The following is a 16,590-nucleotide window of genomic DNA, read 5'->3' as shown; positions in this document are numbered from 1 at the left end:
GTGGCTAAAGCCAACAGGCCAACTGAATCTCACATTCAAAACCAGCTGGATGTAAAAGAACTTAATGCATATGCTGAAGTAATCGGTATAGTGAAGGGCATTAAAAATATCCTCCTACTGTTGTTAGTTTTATCATTTCTGAATTTGGCAGTTAAATTGATGACAAAGTATTTTGTGGAAATCTTTTGACTTTTCAAGTATATGTTTTGTAATTTTATAATCCGAACAGCTATGAAAAATTAAGAAGTGTTTGGAAATCTGCAAATATGAATTTAGCAGTGAAAGTGTTTGAAAAATTAAATTTTCAACATTTGCCCGTATATTAACTTCACAATCGTGTTTGCCCAAAACAAGATACATTCCTATTTATTCCACATTTGAAAAGAATCATGCACCGCTTAGGGTTTAGGGCTCAGCATAGTATCAACAATATGTGTTGAGGGTTTTATATAGCTTGTATTTGAACAAAATACAAAACCCTTTTCAGTTCAACAACTGTTACCTACATAATTACAAACCACCCACCCAGTTAAATTAACTTTGCAAGTTCATATACTACACCCACCCAGTTAAAAACTTTGCATGTTATGTCATATTGTCTCTCCTAATGAATCACAGCTACCAATATCCCTGCAACAACAGTACAGCAAGCTTCAACTGAAAGAAGGACATAGCGTCATGGGAAATATTGGCTAGGTTTACATTCGAGGTCAGAAACTCGAAGTGTTTGAGAACGTGCATTTCATAGTCACCCCTGAAACATTGCGAAGAAGCTGTGATTCATTGTACAACACATCCATTTAATAAGACAATGTGTTTAGGTGGAATATGACTTACCCGCCTACTTGTTTGGGTGCATCTATTATGCGAATAACTGGCCACTCACTTTTTCGAAGTAGACCATCGCCAATATATCTAGATTCCTGTAACAACTAGGGCAACATTTTCTCCATTGGTTAAACAGCCATTTGGATTGGTTAAGTTCTGCAAAGATCTATTTTGGAATCATATGCCCTTATCTCACGCTCTTTTAAATCGACAAGAAGTATGATCCAGTGCTTCTGCCTTTGTAGTTTGAAGGGCAAAAAAACCTGATTCACAGACGACCATGATTTAGCCAACTTAGACCCTTCGCCCTTGACCATTTGTAGTAGACCGTTACTATGCTGCCTGTCCTCCTTTCCCATATATGTCTTCATTTGCATGTACTCTAAGGCAGCACATTTCTGCATAGTGGCACACGAGTTATGGATCATAACGAATATCAAATTTGAAAATAAACAATGCATAATTAAGAAATAATACAGACTTGAAAAGTGGTGTCCAATATCGTCCGGTCAGAACCCACCCATTTGCAGAGCTGTTGTGCCGCTCCCGTAGCAAAATCAAGGCCATGTCAATGTTCTAAATAAAAGGGTTGTTTTCATTATTAAATCAATAAATCACTACATAGCATGGGCATTTCGACAAAATCCCAAATCAATCAATGCTTATCGAGTCATCCAACCAACCGTCCTTGGTTAGCAATCGAACAAAGAAGTTATGCGAACCTTCCATACCTTCTTCTCCACATAAGCGCACATGTGAACTATATTTGTCAATCATTGTTATTATCGAATCCATTTCACCAATGACTCAATAAGTAATCATAATAAACCATTTACATTTCACTAAGGACGGGCAAAGGGAACTTATTTTTCTTCTTGTTCCCATTCCTAGTAGAATTTCGCCAACCCTAGAAGGTAATCAAGAGGAACAGGACTTAGGGGGTCAACAATGGAACATTCCCAGCAGAATCTGCATGAATGGTACACTTTTTCAAGCATAAAACTATCTCCTCTAGCTCACCCTTCTCGTGCAATACTGCAACCTTGTTCCTCAATTGCTGCACAACAAAGTTTAACTCATTAAGGTCCTTACATATCCACGGGGCTACACTAGGTGCATCACATTCAGGAACATCTAATCCCCAACTCCAATATGGTTGGCTCATCTCCGATTCAGTTGGTCGTAAGAGGCGTAGTATAACAGGCTGTAAAAAATATAGAGTTAACAGGTCATATACAATACTAAACAGCTTTTCTCATGAAACCAACATACTATTGAAATAAATTATTAACTACACACTTGTTTGCTTTGAAATATATAAGCGTTCAACTTTCTAAATTCAGGCACTTAATCTATGGATTCCCATCGGCAAATTTGAGGGACTAATGCAGGTTTCTCGATTTGCTTACAATATCTAAGGGGGGGAATTCCCAATTCAACAATTAATTCATACCCCCAAATTTACAACAAATAGATTATCAAAGTCAGTACTTAATTTTACAAACACTAATTTTGAACTAAATCATACCTAGAAAGCATCACTCAATCCCTTTATATTCCATGTAGGTCTGTTAATTCTTTTACGCTTCTTATCCTCACGTATTTCTTCCTTTTTCTCACTGAACTCCGCACTGCCTTTTTTCCCTTTTTATGTCATTTCCCCTTCCTAGTATTGTCTTCGTCACTCTCTTTCTTCCCTGGAGCAAACAACAGTGAATCTTGTAGACACTCAAACAATATAGATCCCCACAGATATTTGTTGAATTCATCCATTTTATGAACCAAATGTAAGTAGTCCTCGTTTATCTTTACATTTTGGGGTTTACCTATTATTACAAACTCCACAAAATACAACAATCACAATTTGAACGAGCTCTCGCTTCCTCTTTTGGAATTTAGGAATGCATTTTCTAAGTCATGGCAAGTAATGTGACTCATGTTGGTAAAATGCGCTTTCATAAATCGATTATGAGCATCCCTCCGGACGTTATGTTAGGCTCTGTTTCACATTTCCGACCACTTATCAAACAAAAATCCTTTACACTAAATTGAGCAACGTTGGACCCTATTGCATAACTAAGGCCCAACATGTCCTTCACACCAAGTCCTCCAACTAGCCGAAGTGCCGGAGCATGCACAATTTGACCAATAAATGCAATTTTATGGAGGCCCAATAGGTGCCCAAAATAGCTTTCTCTAAAAAAAATTTATAAGCAACTCACTAAAATGCGCCCCAAAATTACATAGGATTGTACTTGCCACACACATATTATTCACCCGCGCAAAATAAACCTTTAACTCCAGGAAACAAAGCTCAAATCCATATTCCATTTTATACCTGCAACAGACACCTGTTGCTTAAGAAAGAGAAGTGATACCTGCTCACAATATTATGAACTCATTAAGATACAGAAGTGATACCCACTCACAGTATTATCTACACATTTTCATCACATTAAGATACATAATTAATACCTACAAACATTATTTTCAACACATTAAGATACATAATTGATACCTACTGACATTATTTTCAACACATTAAGATACATAACTGATACACTATTTTCAACACATTAAGATACATAATTTTCACCTACAAACACTATTTTCAACACATTAAGATAAGGAATTGATACCTACCAACACTATTTTCAATAAATTAAGATATAGAATTGATACCTACTACAAGATGCATTGATCCTTATGCATCCCCAATCATCTCATATTCATAGTTAAGATTCAATTTTCTTTTCTGCGTTCTACTTCTAATGGTACTTATTATTTGTTTTCCAAACTCCATTAAATCACTAAAATGATGCCCTATACTCACACCACTAGATGGGCAAAGTAGAATTACAATGAGGAACCGATAAAGGTTCCTGGAATTTGAAGAAAAGACAACCAACAAGCAGAATGCCAAAAAAATATGAAGACGCAACGCAACATTTATGAATCTACACTTCAACAAATTACCACAAAGAATTGCAAAAAAACAAAAAAAACCAAGTTTTGGAATAATGAAAGAATATTGAAACCGCATCAACTTTTAAAAAAAAAGTTACTATGATTCAACAAATTACTAGAAACTAGAAAACACAACACAAAAAAGCAACTGAAGCCAATTTTTATTTTTGCAAACACAACTACTACAGAGACAAAATACTCTTACCCAAAAAATCAAAGCTCTAAAATCCTAAACAAAATTTAAACACTAAGTGAATGCAATATAACATCCAAACCTTAATATGAAAGAGAGAGAGGGAATTCGAGAGAAATGTACCGATTCAAACGTTCAGATGAGAAAGACTAGATGAGGGAGGTTCTGCGACCATAGAGAAGGAAGTGAAAGAGAAAGAGTAGACCAAAGAGTTTTTGCCACAAAAGAAGAGGAATACACAAAATTATGTCTCGTAGTTGAAATTTTGGGTGTTATGATTAGGGTTGATTCATAAATTCATTGAGAAGAAAGGCGCGATTGTCAAGAAGAACAAAGGCGCGACTTGACACATGGCCTAAGGGGAAACTGCAATCTACCCGTTTACAGCGTAAGCTTGCTTTTCTCCTAAATCTTTCAGATGCATTTCAACGGCTGCCATTAATTCTCATATAAGGTTCTCACATGATCCGAGCGCTCTTAAAAAAGCATCCCCAATTGTGCAAATTAAAGGCTCTAAAACTTGAAGTCCAACCGGAGCACTAGCTAAATCTATATGCTTGGTTGAAGCCCTTGAAACCAAGTGGGTCCTGCAAGGAGAAAAGTTGCAGCCCATATTTTTTGGTCTCTCACTTGCATTGCGACTGTACAAAGCCATACTTGCCACCATGCTGACCCTTTTTTTTTTTTCTTCTGTCAACAACATGCTTGCCACCATGCTGACCCACTTTTTCAAAAGCTGTGGAACCAACGGCTATAAACAGCTACAAGTGAGACCAATGACTATAAACGGCTATATTTTATATTTTTATTTTAATAGATTTGCATTTTAGCTCATAATTCTCCTTGACCAAAACAACTTTTTTTAAAAATTATTTTTTAAATATTTACTATTGTTAGACTAATTCATCTGAATTGTCTACAGAAGAAAAAAAAAAAAAGTTTACAACAACAATGCATCATCAATAAGATCAAGATCTGGTTCAGCCTGCTCAAGATCAATACGAAGCCAATGGACACCCACCACCCACTCGGGAAGTTCTCGAACAGGAGACAGAAAGGAAGAGTGAGCATAAGGAATCATTCCACAGTGAAGGCAGCTCTTAGATGAGATTCTATCTCTTAACCATCGGATCAAACTAACCAATTTTATCGAACGGTTAAGAGATATGGCATCATCTATTGATCCAACGATTCAGAAATAAGACCTCATCTATTGGTCCAACGGCTAAGAGATAGAACCTCATCTAAAGACCTTGTATAAGACCCTCGCTATAAAATTCTTGAGAGCACAAGGGACCTTCGAACATGTAAATGGGTCTGGTTGGACTTCTTAAGCTACTCAAAATTTGGTCCTCAGGTGAGCACTTGTGAAAGATTTCAATTGCAGAACCATCAATCAGTGCCAGAATCGGTCACTGGACAGCATTAGCAGCCACGACTCATTTAAACTAACTGCATCCTCAGTTCCATTTGGTATTAAGGAATGGAACCCCAAAGAAAAAAAATCTTCCAATGAGAACCAAAATGCTGTAGCAGTAGTTAGAGAACTGAGAGAAGTGATATAAAGTTAGGCAGATGCATGTTCAGCTGCGTAAAGTGGATCATCGCATTACGGTAAAAATCTAAGAAATATTCCAAATACATAGTTTAATAACGCTTAAGGTTACACAGCCATCTCTGAATTTGATTCACCATGTCTCTAGGCATGCCACCTATATATGAAATGGAATTTAGTCCGAAATGCAGTACATGAGGCTTCTCCTTCCAGGAAAATGATTCAAGAAAAGCATCAGCAATATGAAAAGCAGCATAAAAAACGTTGGCCCAAGTTCTCAACTAACTGAGACTACTGTTTTCTTGGCCGCCCTTGCATTTTAAACTCCCATTTTTTTCGATTAGGATTTGTTACACCAAAGGCAGAAAACAAAGCAAGGGACCTAACTCATGATGCAACCAAATCAGGTGTTTCCGCCTCGATAGATAACAAAGCTGTATGCACTTTGTCCAACCAACCGTCCAGCCTATCACGCAACGATTTGATCTGTGGAATTCCCAAAACTCTTGGTTGCACCCAGGACACATGCACGGTTTCCTCAACTTGATCAATTATTCCCTCAATCAAATGAACCTGCAGTAAGCATCTCCTATAATTATTCAATTGAGAAAATTCACAATAACAAAAAAAATAGACATTTGAATTACAAACATACAATTGTCCAGATGACCATTACCATAAACCATATATCATGTAACGACCAGATAGACAACACAAGGAGCATTTTATCTCGGTTTAAATTTGATAAGGTATTTGCTTTCTTTCTATTTCTTAGTAGTGCCAAAAGCAAAGTCATAAGGAAAATCATTCCCCACAACACCCGAAAAAAAAAAAGGAACTGAAAAGACAACAGAACAGAAGTTAAGGAAATGATGGGTTAAGAACAAAGCCAGAACATCACTTCCATTCTAGGTCTTTCCTTAATATAATGATCATGCAAGACGGCTATACAACTACCAAAACATGGAGATCTGATTCTCTTAACTGGCAAGCAAACACGCCATTACTATGCTGAATTTATCAATAACTTTAGAATTAGGGTATATTGTATGTAGCACAAACACTTCTAAAAGAGGGAGTGTGGGGGGGGGAGGAATAATCATACATCCAAAGAGTATTATTTTTAGGAATATTTTGATTAATTCAAAAAATTAAAGCAACAGAAACTAAATCATTATGTAAAATAATGTTACACATAAATGCTATATATATATAATTATTTAAACTCATTTTCATGTTCGTCATGTGCACAGCTTAACCTGTATTGCATACCCATAAAGTACACACAAAAATATCAAAGGCCAGTGCTATAAAACTAAATAAATCATGGAACCTACTAGATATGTGCAAATACGGTTTGAACGCTCAATACCATATACATCAGATATACCATGTTCATCTGGCCAAATTTATAATACTAGCCCTCTTACCAAGTTAAAGTTCAGTCTCTCAAACTAAAAGTTTTTTTTTTATATTTTCTTCAATGTAGGGTAGTTAATCTTTACTTGTTCAAGAGTCATACATTAACAACCATGACCATAAGACTGGAGTCTTCCATATTAGCATAGATACGTAAGTAGGGAAATCTGAATAGGCAGGGGCTGTACACCTTGGATGATTCTAATATTAATAAAGATACCAAAATCTGAATTCATTCACTGTCCATCAAGTTCTCAGAAAAGAGGAACATACAGAAAGACTCTTCACAAGAAGATGCTCCACATCCTCGACAGAAAGTTTCGTACGCTCTGCAATGATACTCAAAGGTATAGTCCTATCTTCAGATGGCCGGCTGCAAGGAACATGTCAACTTAATGGTAATTCAAAAGAACACAGAGAATAATAATTTCTCATCTGGCACAGATTACAATTGAAAGGATGATCATTGACCAAAGAAAAAAAAGGATGATCTACAACATGCAAACCTGAAGATAATTTCCATCAAGCACAGAATGTTAATCTTCTCCAAAAGCTTCTTCTCATTTTCAACTAAAGCTGGTTGAGCTCTAAGAGCAGCATTATGCACACGACATAATTCTTGATAACGAACTAAATCACCAGAGTTGAACGCTTGAAGAATATAGTAAAGCCACTCTACCTTTGTCCCTAGAAGACTCTTAATCTGCATAAGTTGTTAAAAGAAGTCATCTATCAAAAAAGAAAAGCAGGAAAAACAATTTAATATAATGAGGTCCACACACTTCAGAAGAAGCACCTGCCAACTAGATACATAATTAATATCTATAAAAGCTGTAGGTCATCCAAAAAACACAAATGGACAGGAGGGTGTGGGCATCCTCGGTGGGGTACTACAGGGAATTCAGATCATAAAACCACATGGTTCTCTAAACCATTGTACAAACTTATTTATTCATGCAAAGAAGCATGTACACATAATAGGCTGCATACACATAATAGGCTGCATAAAGTCAAGTTGGAGACTACAAACACTTCGTGATAATCTATAGCAGTCGAAATTAATAGTAATTTGTCATACTTAGTGATCTCAGCTGGGAGAGTGGAAATAAAGCCAAACTGTAAAGTGTAAAATAAATAGCAGTATCAACAAGAATGTGCCTTGCAATCTTCATTTCTGATCAATTCAAATCCAATGTTTTAATATTTGGTGCAAAAGCTTTTCAAATACAGAAACAAAAATATCTTGTTTATCTTTAAAGGGAACTCTTTTAAGTAATGTAATATGAAAGCGAAAAAAAGAGAGAGAGAAATTATGCACAAATGGTCTTACAATAGGATGTGCAAGCAGCTCTCCAAAGTTGTAGATGTTGTCTCCCAGGAGCGCAGAAAGGGACAAATCAAATGCCAAATCCTTGCATACGTTAAAAGCAAATTAAACCGTCAAAATCACATCATGGATTAAAAGACGAAAACTGTCTAACGGCTACTCAGCAGTAAAATTAAGTGAGTCACATATGGACAATTAATTCATAGGATCTGCAGTGTCGACAGAGGCTATCATTTGTGTCCAAACCAAAATCTTTCAAATGTATACTGAACCAGTGAAAAGATAAAAGGCAAGTGTGAAATCCTTAGTTAATTATGCATTGAACAAAGTCCATGTTCAAAACAATGCACACAACTCCATTTAGCCAAGTCACTGGATTCTCTTAGAAATCCTCATGTATAAAACAAATATTTCCAGGTTTTCACCAAATAGAAATCCTCAATTAAATGACAAACAAAAATGAACGCGTTTTCTCCTCTTTCATCAATCTATAATACGATGGATAAATTTTATACTAAACCATTCCTATTCAAGTGCTTAAAATTCAGCTCCCTGAGATTGACCTTATTCCACATTTTACCCAATATCTCCTTTATGTTAAGTTGCATTCTCTAAACTGGACTGTTCAGATTATGTTTACAATCATATTGGTAAGTAATCATAGCAGATGGTAGAAGATTTTCCTTTTCGTTTTTATTTTTTCCATTTGGTATATAAAAGATTTAGAAGATAAAGCCTATCGTCAAATGCCTTGGAAGACTTGAATCCAGGCATGGAAAATACAAACTATAAGGAAACCATTCATCTAAAGTACGCAACCACAGGTTTCAAGCCTTCCCAATAACATAGAATTTCAAAATAGTGATGGGCTTTAAAACTTAGGAACTGCAAAAGAAAAATGGTTTGCTATAAGATTACATAACTGCGTACCAGCTTAAATGATTCTGAGAGAGACTCCACTGATGTGTATGCTAGATAAAGAAGAGCACTTTTGTAGAACTCAGCAAATTCCTGACGGAACTTATGGTATTGAGATGAAACCCAATAATAGCTAGCATATACAGATGGATCGATGTCAGTCATACTGTCAAGTGTACTCTTTCCATCTTCTAGAAGTTTTTTGCACTCTTTCTGGTCTTCTTGCTCAAGTTTGAATATTGCTATTTGCATCTTAATGTAAAGGATTGGTTCCTCTATCCGTTGCTCTCTAGTGGCTTGAAGCTTCTCAATCACCCCTTCAAGGTAATTGATAGCAGCTTCCTTCTCTGGATACTGCCGAGAAACAATTACTGCGAAGTGTGCAAGCTTCAGAAGGTTGATTTTAGTCTCAAAATCAGTGATGAAATTGTGATATAACTGTATCAGAGCATCGCCAGCCTGATATTCAATAATAAGAAGCCAAAGTCAGATGCAGGAAGGAAGGAGACATGCAGAAAATAGAAACATACTACTGGAATTCTTTCCTGTCAAGAACAAGTAGAACACACTTGCACTACATCCAGACATATTGATAGCAATAAAATGTTCTATTACTACCATTTTAGCATTAAAAAATCATATATAAAGTCATCTAGCAAACAAAGATTCAGTACTTCAATAATTAAAAAACAAAACTTGGTAAGTTAATGAGATTTTTCGTGCAAATGGATTACATGAGAAAACATAGAACCAGATAAACCCCCATGCAAATTAGCTTTGTAGGTATCATCAATTCTGTTGACAATTTCTACAAAGTAAAAGAAAAAATGCAACCTAATCTCATTTCAAGATGTACAAGTTTATAACATAACATTATCCTGATTAAGAAAATTCAAAAATTAAATTCCTTAGAACACACATCCATAACCTAGATTGTTTCTTCACCATGTCATATTTAGAAGGCACAAAGGAAGCTAAACATGACCAGTAAGGGCTTGTTTGGTAGGGAGGACTAGACTAGACTAGAAAAATGCCTACATTTCATGTGCATTGAAGGCATAATATGGATATGTTGCCTAACTTGGAGGAAGAATGGGGACTATCTATAAGAGGTTGATGACTAAAATTTATCCCCTTAATCCCCTTGAAATTGGTGGGATTATGAGGGATAAGTTTTAGTCATCAGCCTCTTATGAATAGTCCTCCTTCATCCTCCAAGATAGACAACAATATCCATATTATGCCTTGATTGCACATGAAATGTGGGCATTTTGCCAGTCTAGTCTAGTCTAGTCCTCCCTAACAAACCAGGCCTAATAACTTACAAAGCAATCATTGAGTGTCCATGGGATAAGGGTAGCACACCTTAGTTCCATACTAATGCATGCCTAATCTGGTTAAATGCCAATCAAGTTACAACCATGCCTAAATGTTACAAATAAATATCTCGTGATAAAAGCACTATACAGAAATTGAAAATTGTAGACAAATTATCATACTTATTACCTCACATTTGGGGCAACTACAATCAAGAAGTGCTCAAATTATGTTCAAATATGTTATAATACAACCTCTTAGAAAAATATTATTGTCAGATAGTCCCTTTATAGAGTTCATTTATTGTACGGTAAACAATTTGGAGTTTCCACTACTGCCACATTTTATGTGCTAAGACTCTCCAATCTAATTAATTTGATATCTTAATCTATGAAAGCCTCGCATCTGGTGAAAAATACATTGACAAAGAGAAAAAAACACAGAGCATGGGGCAACTTTGGTAAAGGCACTTGGTTAGTAGCTTAAAGTTACATGTTAAACTTTACTTTACTTGAGCCATCAGTTGCTATACAATACATGGGTAATACAAAACACTTTAAACAATTTTTCTATAATTGCATAACACCATAACCACAATACAGGAACCTAATTAACATCCTACGTTGTCCTCTCCTCCAGGCAGCAAAGAGAGTCATATTATTCAACAAAATATACATATGTATGTATGCATACAAACAAAAATACCAGGATCGTAGATGCATTGAGACCACAGTCCATGCTATTTTTTATTTTATTTTTAAATACAAGTGATAGTCTACACTACAAGGAGGAGGGGAGTTTATCTCACACACACTACCAAGGTGCCATAGGGATTCGAACCTGAGACCACTGGTCTGCAAGTCAAGGCTTTCCACTGGGATAGACCACAATCCATGCTAGTTGAATGGATCAACAGTTTCAAACCAACTAGTTCCCTCCCAAATAAAAATTTGATTTAATTAGAATGAGTTCCAAGGAAATTAAAACCCAGAAAAAAAATTGTCACCCGAGGGTTAAACCACTCTCTAATGATTAAAAAACTAGGATCTACAAGAACTCATTGCTCCCAGAGGAGAAACTCTCAAAACTAGAATCCATAACCCATTTTTTTGACCTCTAGTTACTCAAATCACATAAAAATGAGTTGAAAAAAAAAAATAAGAGCACATGCTTTCAGAGATTTATAGTAGAGTTTCACTTAATGCAACCAAAGCATTAAAATCCAAATATTTCTTCCCCCGTAACCACAGAAAACCCTAATTCCAGAAAAGAAATTATAAAAATAAAAATAAAAATAAACCTATTTTTGTCATCCAAACGCCCATTTCCCATTACTGTTCCCAAAAAAACCCTAACTCAGCAACAAAACCAAAAGAACACTTCAAGCCGCAAACTAAGGATTTCACAATCCCTAAATTCCCGAACTCACAGTCACACATCCACACACTGAAGCATAAGCATCAAAGAAACCAAAAATTGGGGTGGGAAACAGACCTGGAACACGGCGAGAGCAACAAACTGCTCGAGCTTGAGAGTGAGCTGGTGCCATAGCTTCTTCTGGTACAGATCTGCGAGCGAATTGTACCAATCGGAGAGCTCCGGATGCGCGTTGCGCAACGACTCCAGGTACTGCAGCGCGGCCATGCCTGATTCGGAGAGAATTTGCGAGGGTAGGGAGACCTAAGGCCTTGTTTGGTTTGTATTTATACGAATCCGAAAAAACACCTTATTTAGCTTGTGCTCAAAGAAAAGAACACAAAAGTGATGAAAAATCTTTGCGCTTTTATCCGTGTATTTGCGTAAATATACAGAAGAGCCGGCATTGCAACTAAAAGTCGGGTCGGGTCGGGTATGAGAGTTATGGTATATATTTTTGGGAAATAGCTCAAAATGCCACTTTTTTTATAATTTTAACTGAAAATATTATATGTATTTATTGTCAACTTATTGCACACATATTACTTTTTCTTAAATTTAGTTCTCTCTCTTTGCTCTCTCTCTCTCTCTCTCTCTCTCTCTCTCTCTCTCTGTGCTGGCATACAAGACTTTTCAAATTTTAGACAGCCAAAGTTTAAGTGTAAAAGTAGTAAACTGACATACATAAAGTCTGAATCTTGTTGATCAGAAAACACTCACCATGAGTACCTAGTCTTTTAGATTACAAAAACAGAGTTCTTTTTCTCCAAACAAAAATATCTTAAAACAAAGGAAATAAGAAAATGAAGTAACAATTTTACAGCAATTTTTTAAAGAAACAATGAGATTGACAATTATTATGGTTCCAAAACAATACCAGGCATTAAATTAACACATAAATGTTGAGAAAAATACGAAGAGTAGAGAGAGAGAGAGATCGTAAATAATACTTCAGCCAAGAATAATCTCAACTCCTACTAAAATCACAAGCAGATAAAGAAAAATGATATCAACATATATTCCTATTAAATTACAGTAACATATCAATAAAATACAAAACAAAAAATCAATATAACAGCAATACCATAGCAATACAAATACAATACCACTACAATACAACGCAATAAAATCACAATACGATTGCAATAGCAAATCAACAATGCTACCTCACTATGATATAATTATAAATTCATAGAAAATCCCAATACCAAATGCAAGAATCAATCGACAAAGAACAAACACACTTGTTGTTTCAGACAAACAAATTCAATCTCAATACTTCACTTTCTACACAAAATACAGACGAAATCAATCACATTCCAATTTTAGTAATCAAATTCAATTTAACATCAAAACTTACATATTCCCAACAATTCATTTTTTGGAGAAGTTGTTCTTGAAGAAGGCATGTAAACCCAGACTTCAAAACCTCCTAAAATTGGACCAAAATGCTCAAACAATGGCCACCTAATGCCAAGACATGTTGTCATATTAAGAAAAGATGGTTTGTTTGGGTTTGTTTAGGTTGCAAAAAGGATTTGAAGAGAGACGAAGTTGGAGTTTGGATTTGGGTAGAGAAGAAAACAGAGAGGAAGGGGAAGAACTGGGTTTTGAGGGCAAAGTTGTGGGTTTTGTAGGTTGTTCTTGATCTTATTCTTCGTGAGAAGAGGCGTAGTTAGCTAGATGGAGAGAGAGAGAGAGAGAGAGAGAGAGAGAGAGAGCTGCGCTAGAGATAGCAAAGAGAGAGACAGAGAGAGAACTAAATTTCAGAAAAAGTGATATGTGTGCAATAAGTGGACCATAAATATATATTTATTGGTGATAGTTGCAAAAAAAATTGAGAGGGGTGGTATTTTCAGTTAAAATTATAAAAAGTGTGGCATTTTGAGCTATTTCCCCATATTTTTCTGGGGTCATAAGAGAGTTATGGTCTCTAGACCATATCCAACCATAAAAGGGCTAAATCTAAATTTTGACCCTTCAAAATACAATTATTCATGTATTGTATGGACTTAAAACAATTTTTTCCTCCAACCATAGGCCTTCTCCAACCCATGAGGGGCTAAACCCAAATTTTCCTCTCCAAAAAGTAACTATTTGGGTTTTGCTCGGACTCAAATCGTTTTTTCTCCCAACCTTCTGGACTCAAATTTTAAATTCACAAATTTATTAAATTGTTTAAGAATGGTTTAAGTCTAATATTTTTTTAATGGAAAACTTTTCTTCATTTAATCTTTTTAAATAAAGTCATAATTTAATTTTTTGAATAATTTGACCCAAAAAAATTGAAACTCCATAAATTTAATTTTAATCCAAAAGAAAACACACAATATTAAAAAAAAACACACACACACAAGATATTTGAAACACAAAAGGAGGATTGAAACAATTGTCGACCTCATTCACCATCTCCAAAGCTCCTCCAAAGGTGATTTGATCAAATCATGTCGGATTTCAAATAAATGAAAGTAACAAATGTATTTATTTTAAGCATGAGAATAATAGTTGCACTATTATATGTCTCAAGGGTAAATTACTCAAATGGTCCTCAAATTTATACACGATTTACATTTTAGTCCCTCAATTAAATTATTCTTTCAAATGGTCCATCAACTCTATATTATTCGGTCAACTGGTCCTACCGTTACCATCTATTAGTGTTGCCGTTAAATGAGGGTAAATTGGTCATTTCATACCTTAAAAATAAATAAATATTGAAAAATGAAAATAAAAAGCTCTCTCTCTCTCTCTCATCTAACCACCATGAGTAGGTTAGATGCGTGGGGCAAACCTATCCCCCCCACCCCCCACAGCCACCCTATACTCCCAAAACACTCTCTCTCTCCCAGCACTCTTCGCCTACCCAGCAATTATCGCCCAATCACCACTAAAAATTTCTCAAGACACCCAAAAATATAGCCCCCCAATCCCCCACAGCCACCCTTCACCCAAGCCCACAACCACAACTAATCAAACTCGTCCCACAGCCACCCTTAAGAAAACTTGATTTATTTGATATGTAGCATTTCTTCTAGCAAAGTCTTGAAGTTGAAGGAGACCCTTGATGTATGGTTTCTCTCTTCTCCCCGGCCTCTGTCTGCTAATATTCGAAAGCAGCTGATTCTCAAAGATATAATTGGTAATGGCAACACAGCTTCAAATCTTTATTCTTATTTTTATTGAGGTTTGAGTATTGTGTTGGGTGGTTTAGAGTTTTCATTTCAAGTTTTGCTTCGTTTAAAATTTCAGTGAATCTTTGAAATACTCCAATTTTTATTTGTTAATTATGAAAAGTCATATTTACCCTAAAATTTGGTTAAATCTAACAGAAAATTAGATGGTGGGATTAATGAAGCGAATAATATAGAATTGATGGACCATTTGAATGAATAATTTAATTGACGGACCAAAATATAAATCGTGTATAAGTTTGAGAACCATCTGAGTAATTTACCCTATGTCTCAATGTGGATGACTTACTTATTTTTGGCTCTAATATTCATGTTGTGAATAATGTCAAATCTTTGTTATGTGCAAACTTTCATATGAAAGATTTAAATGAAGCTAGTGTAATACTTGGAATTAAGGTAACTGGTTTAGAAAAAGGATTCTATTTGGATCAATCTCATTACATTGAAAAAATCCTTAAGAAATATAATTACTTTGATTGTAATCCAGCAGTTACTCCTTATTATCTTAGTGTAAAGTTGTTCAAGAACATTGGTGACAGTGTTAGACAAACAGAGTATGCAAGCATCATTGGTAGCCTTCGATATGCTACTAATTGCACTAGGCCTAATATAGCTTATGTTGTAGGAGTAATATGCAGACTTGCAATTGGACATAGTTTGAAGCATTGGTATGTTATTGAGAGGGTCATGCAATACCTTAAAAAGATTATGAACCTTAGATTACACTATGAGAAGTTTCCCGTTGTCCTAAACGGATACAGCGATACTGATTGGAATATTTTATCAGATGATTCAAAGGCTACTAACGGATGTATATTTAATATTGCTGGTGGTGCAGTTTCATGGAAGTCTAAGAAACAGACTATTCTGGCTTACTCCATATTGGAGTAAGAGATGATAGCCCTAGCAATGGCTAGTGAGGAAGTAGGTTGGTTGAGAAAACTACTGTCAGATGGGAAGAATCGTTATTATAATGGCAAGAGGCTAAAAATACGTCGCAAGCACAACACTATTAGAGAGTTTCTTTCCAATAGGGCTGTAAGGGTGGATTATGTACAATCTGATTAGCTGATCTTTTGACGAAAGGACTAACACGAGAAAAGGTTTGGAAAACCTGAAAAGAAATGGGACTAAAACCCATAGAAGGTTAAGTCACTTGTGATGGTAACCTAACCTATAGATTGGAAATCCCAAGAAATAACCAGTCATCTAGTAATATGAGTGGATTCATGCTATTGTTCTATATCCATCCTTAGAAGCATGAAATCCTGAAGCGATTTAAGGTTGAGTTCTTTATAACTCTTAATGAGATCTGTACTCTATATTGAGTGGTCTCACTGTTTTGGGGTGGTGAAAATCCACTAAACTCGAGCACCCTTTCGAAAGTACAAGCGAATGGGCTATTGGGGTTATGACGTGCGAAAGCTGGCCGAGACTTGGAGAGCTTGGCAGTCGGGTG

The 16,590-nt window shown here is 35.7% G+C and overlaps 1 protein-coding gene across 1 annotated transcript; it reads right to left on the bottom strand.

Moving 5' to 3' along the window:
- On the bottom strand, nucleotides 5,551-12,364 carry LOC18777565 (26S proteasome non-ATPase regulatory subunit 13 homolog B). The gene is made up of 6 exons (XM_007209174.2): nucleotides 12,019-12,364; nucleotides 9,220-9,666; nucleotides 8,293-8,373; nucleotides 7,469-7,665; nucleotides 7,236-7,335; nucleotides 5,551-6,116 (listed from the first exon to the last, which is right to left on the bottom strand). Exons 1-6 carry the CDS (start codon nucleotides 12,166-12,168, stop codon nucleotides 5,931-5,933), a joined length of 1,161 nt encoding a protein of 386 aa, XP_007209236.1. The 5' UTR covers nucleotides 12,169-12,364; the 3' UTR covers nucleotides 5,551-5,930.

Source organism: Prunus persica, chromosome G5, assembly GCF_000346465.2.
Source record: "Prunus persica cultivar Lovell chromosome G5, Prunus_persica_NCBIv2, whole genome shotgun sequence".
In the NCBI taxonomy this organism is placed as follows: domain Eukaryota; kingdom Viridiplantae; phylum Streptophyta; class Magnoliopsida; order Rosales; family Rosaceae; genus Prunus; species Prunus persica.
The sequence above is the reverse complement of the archived record's forward strand: the minus strand, read 5'-3'. Positions and strand labels throughout refer to the sequence as shown.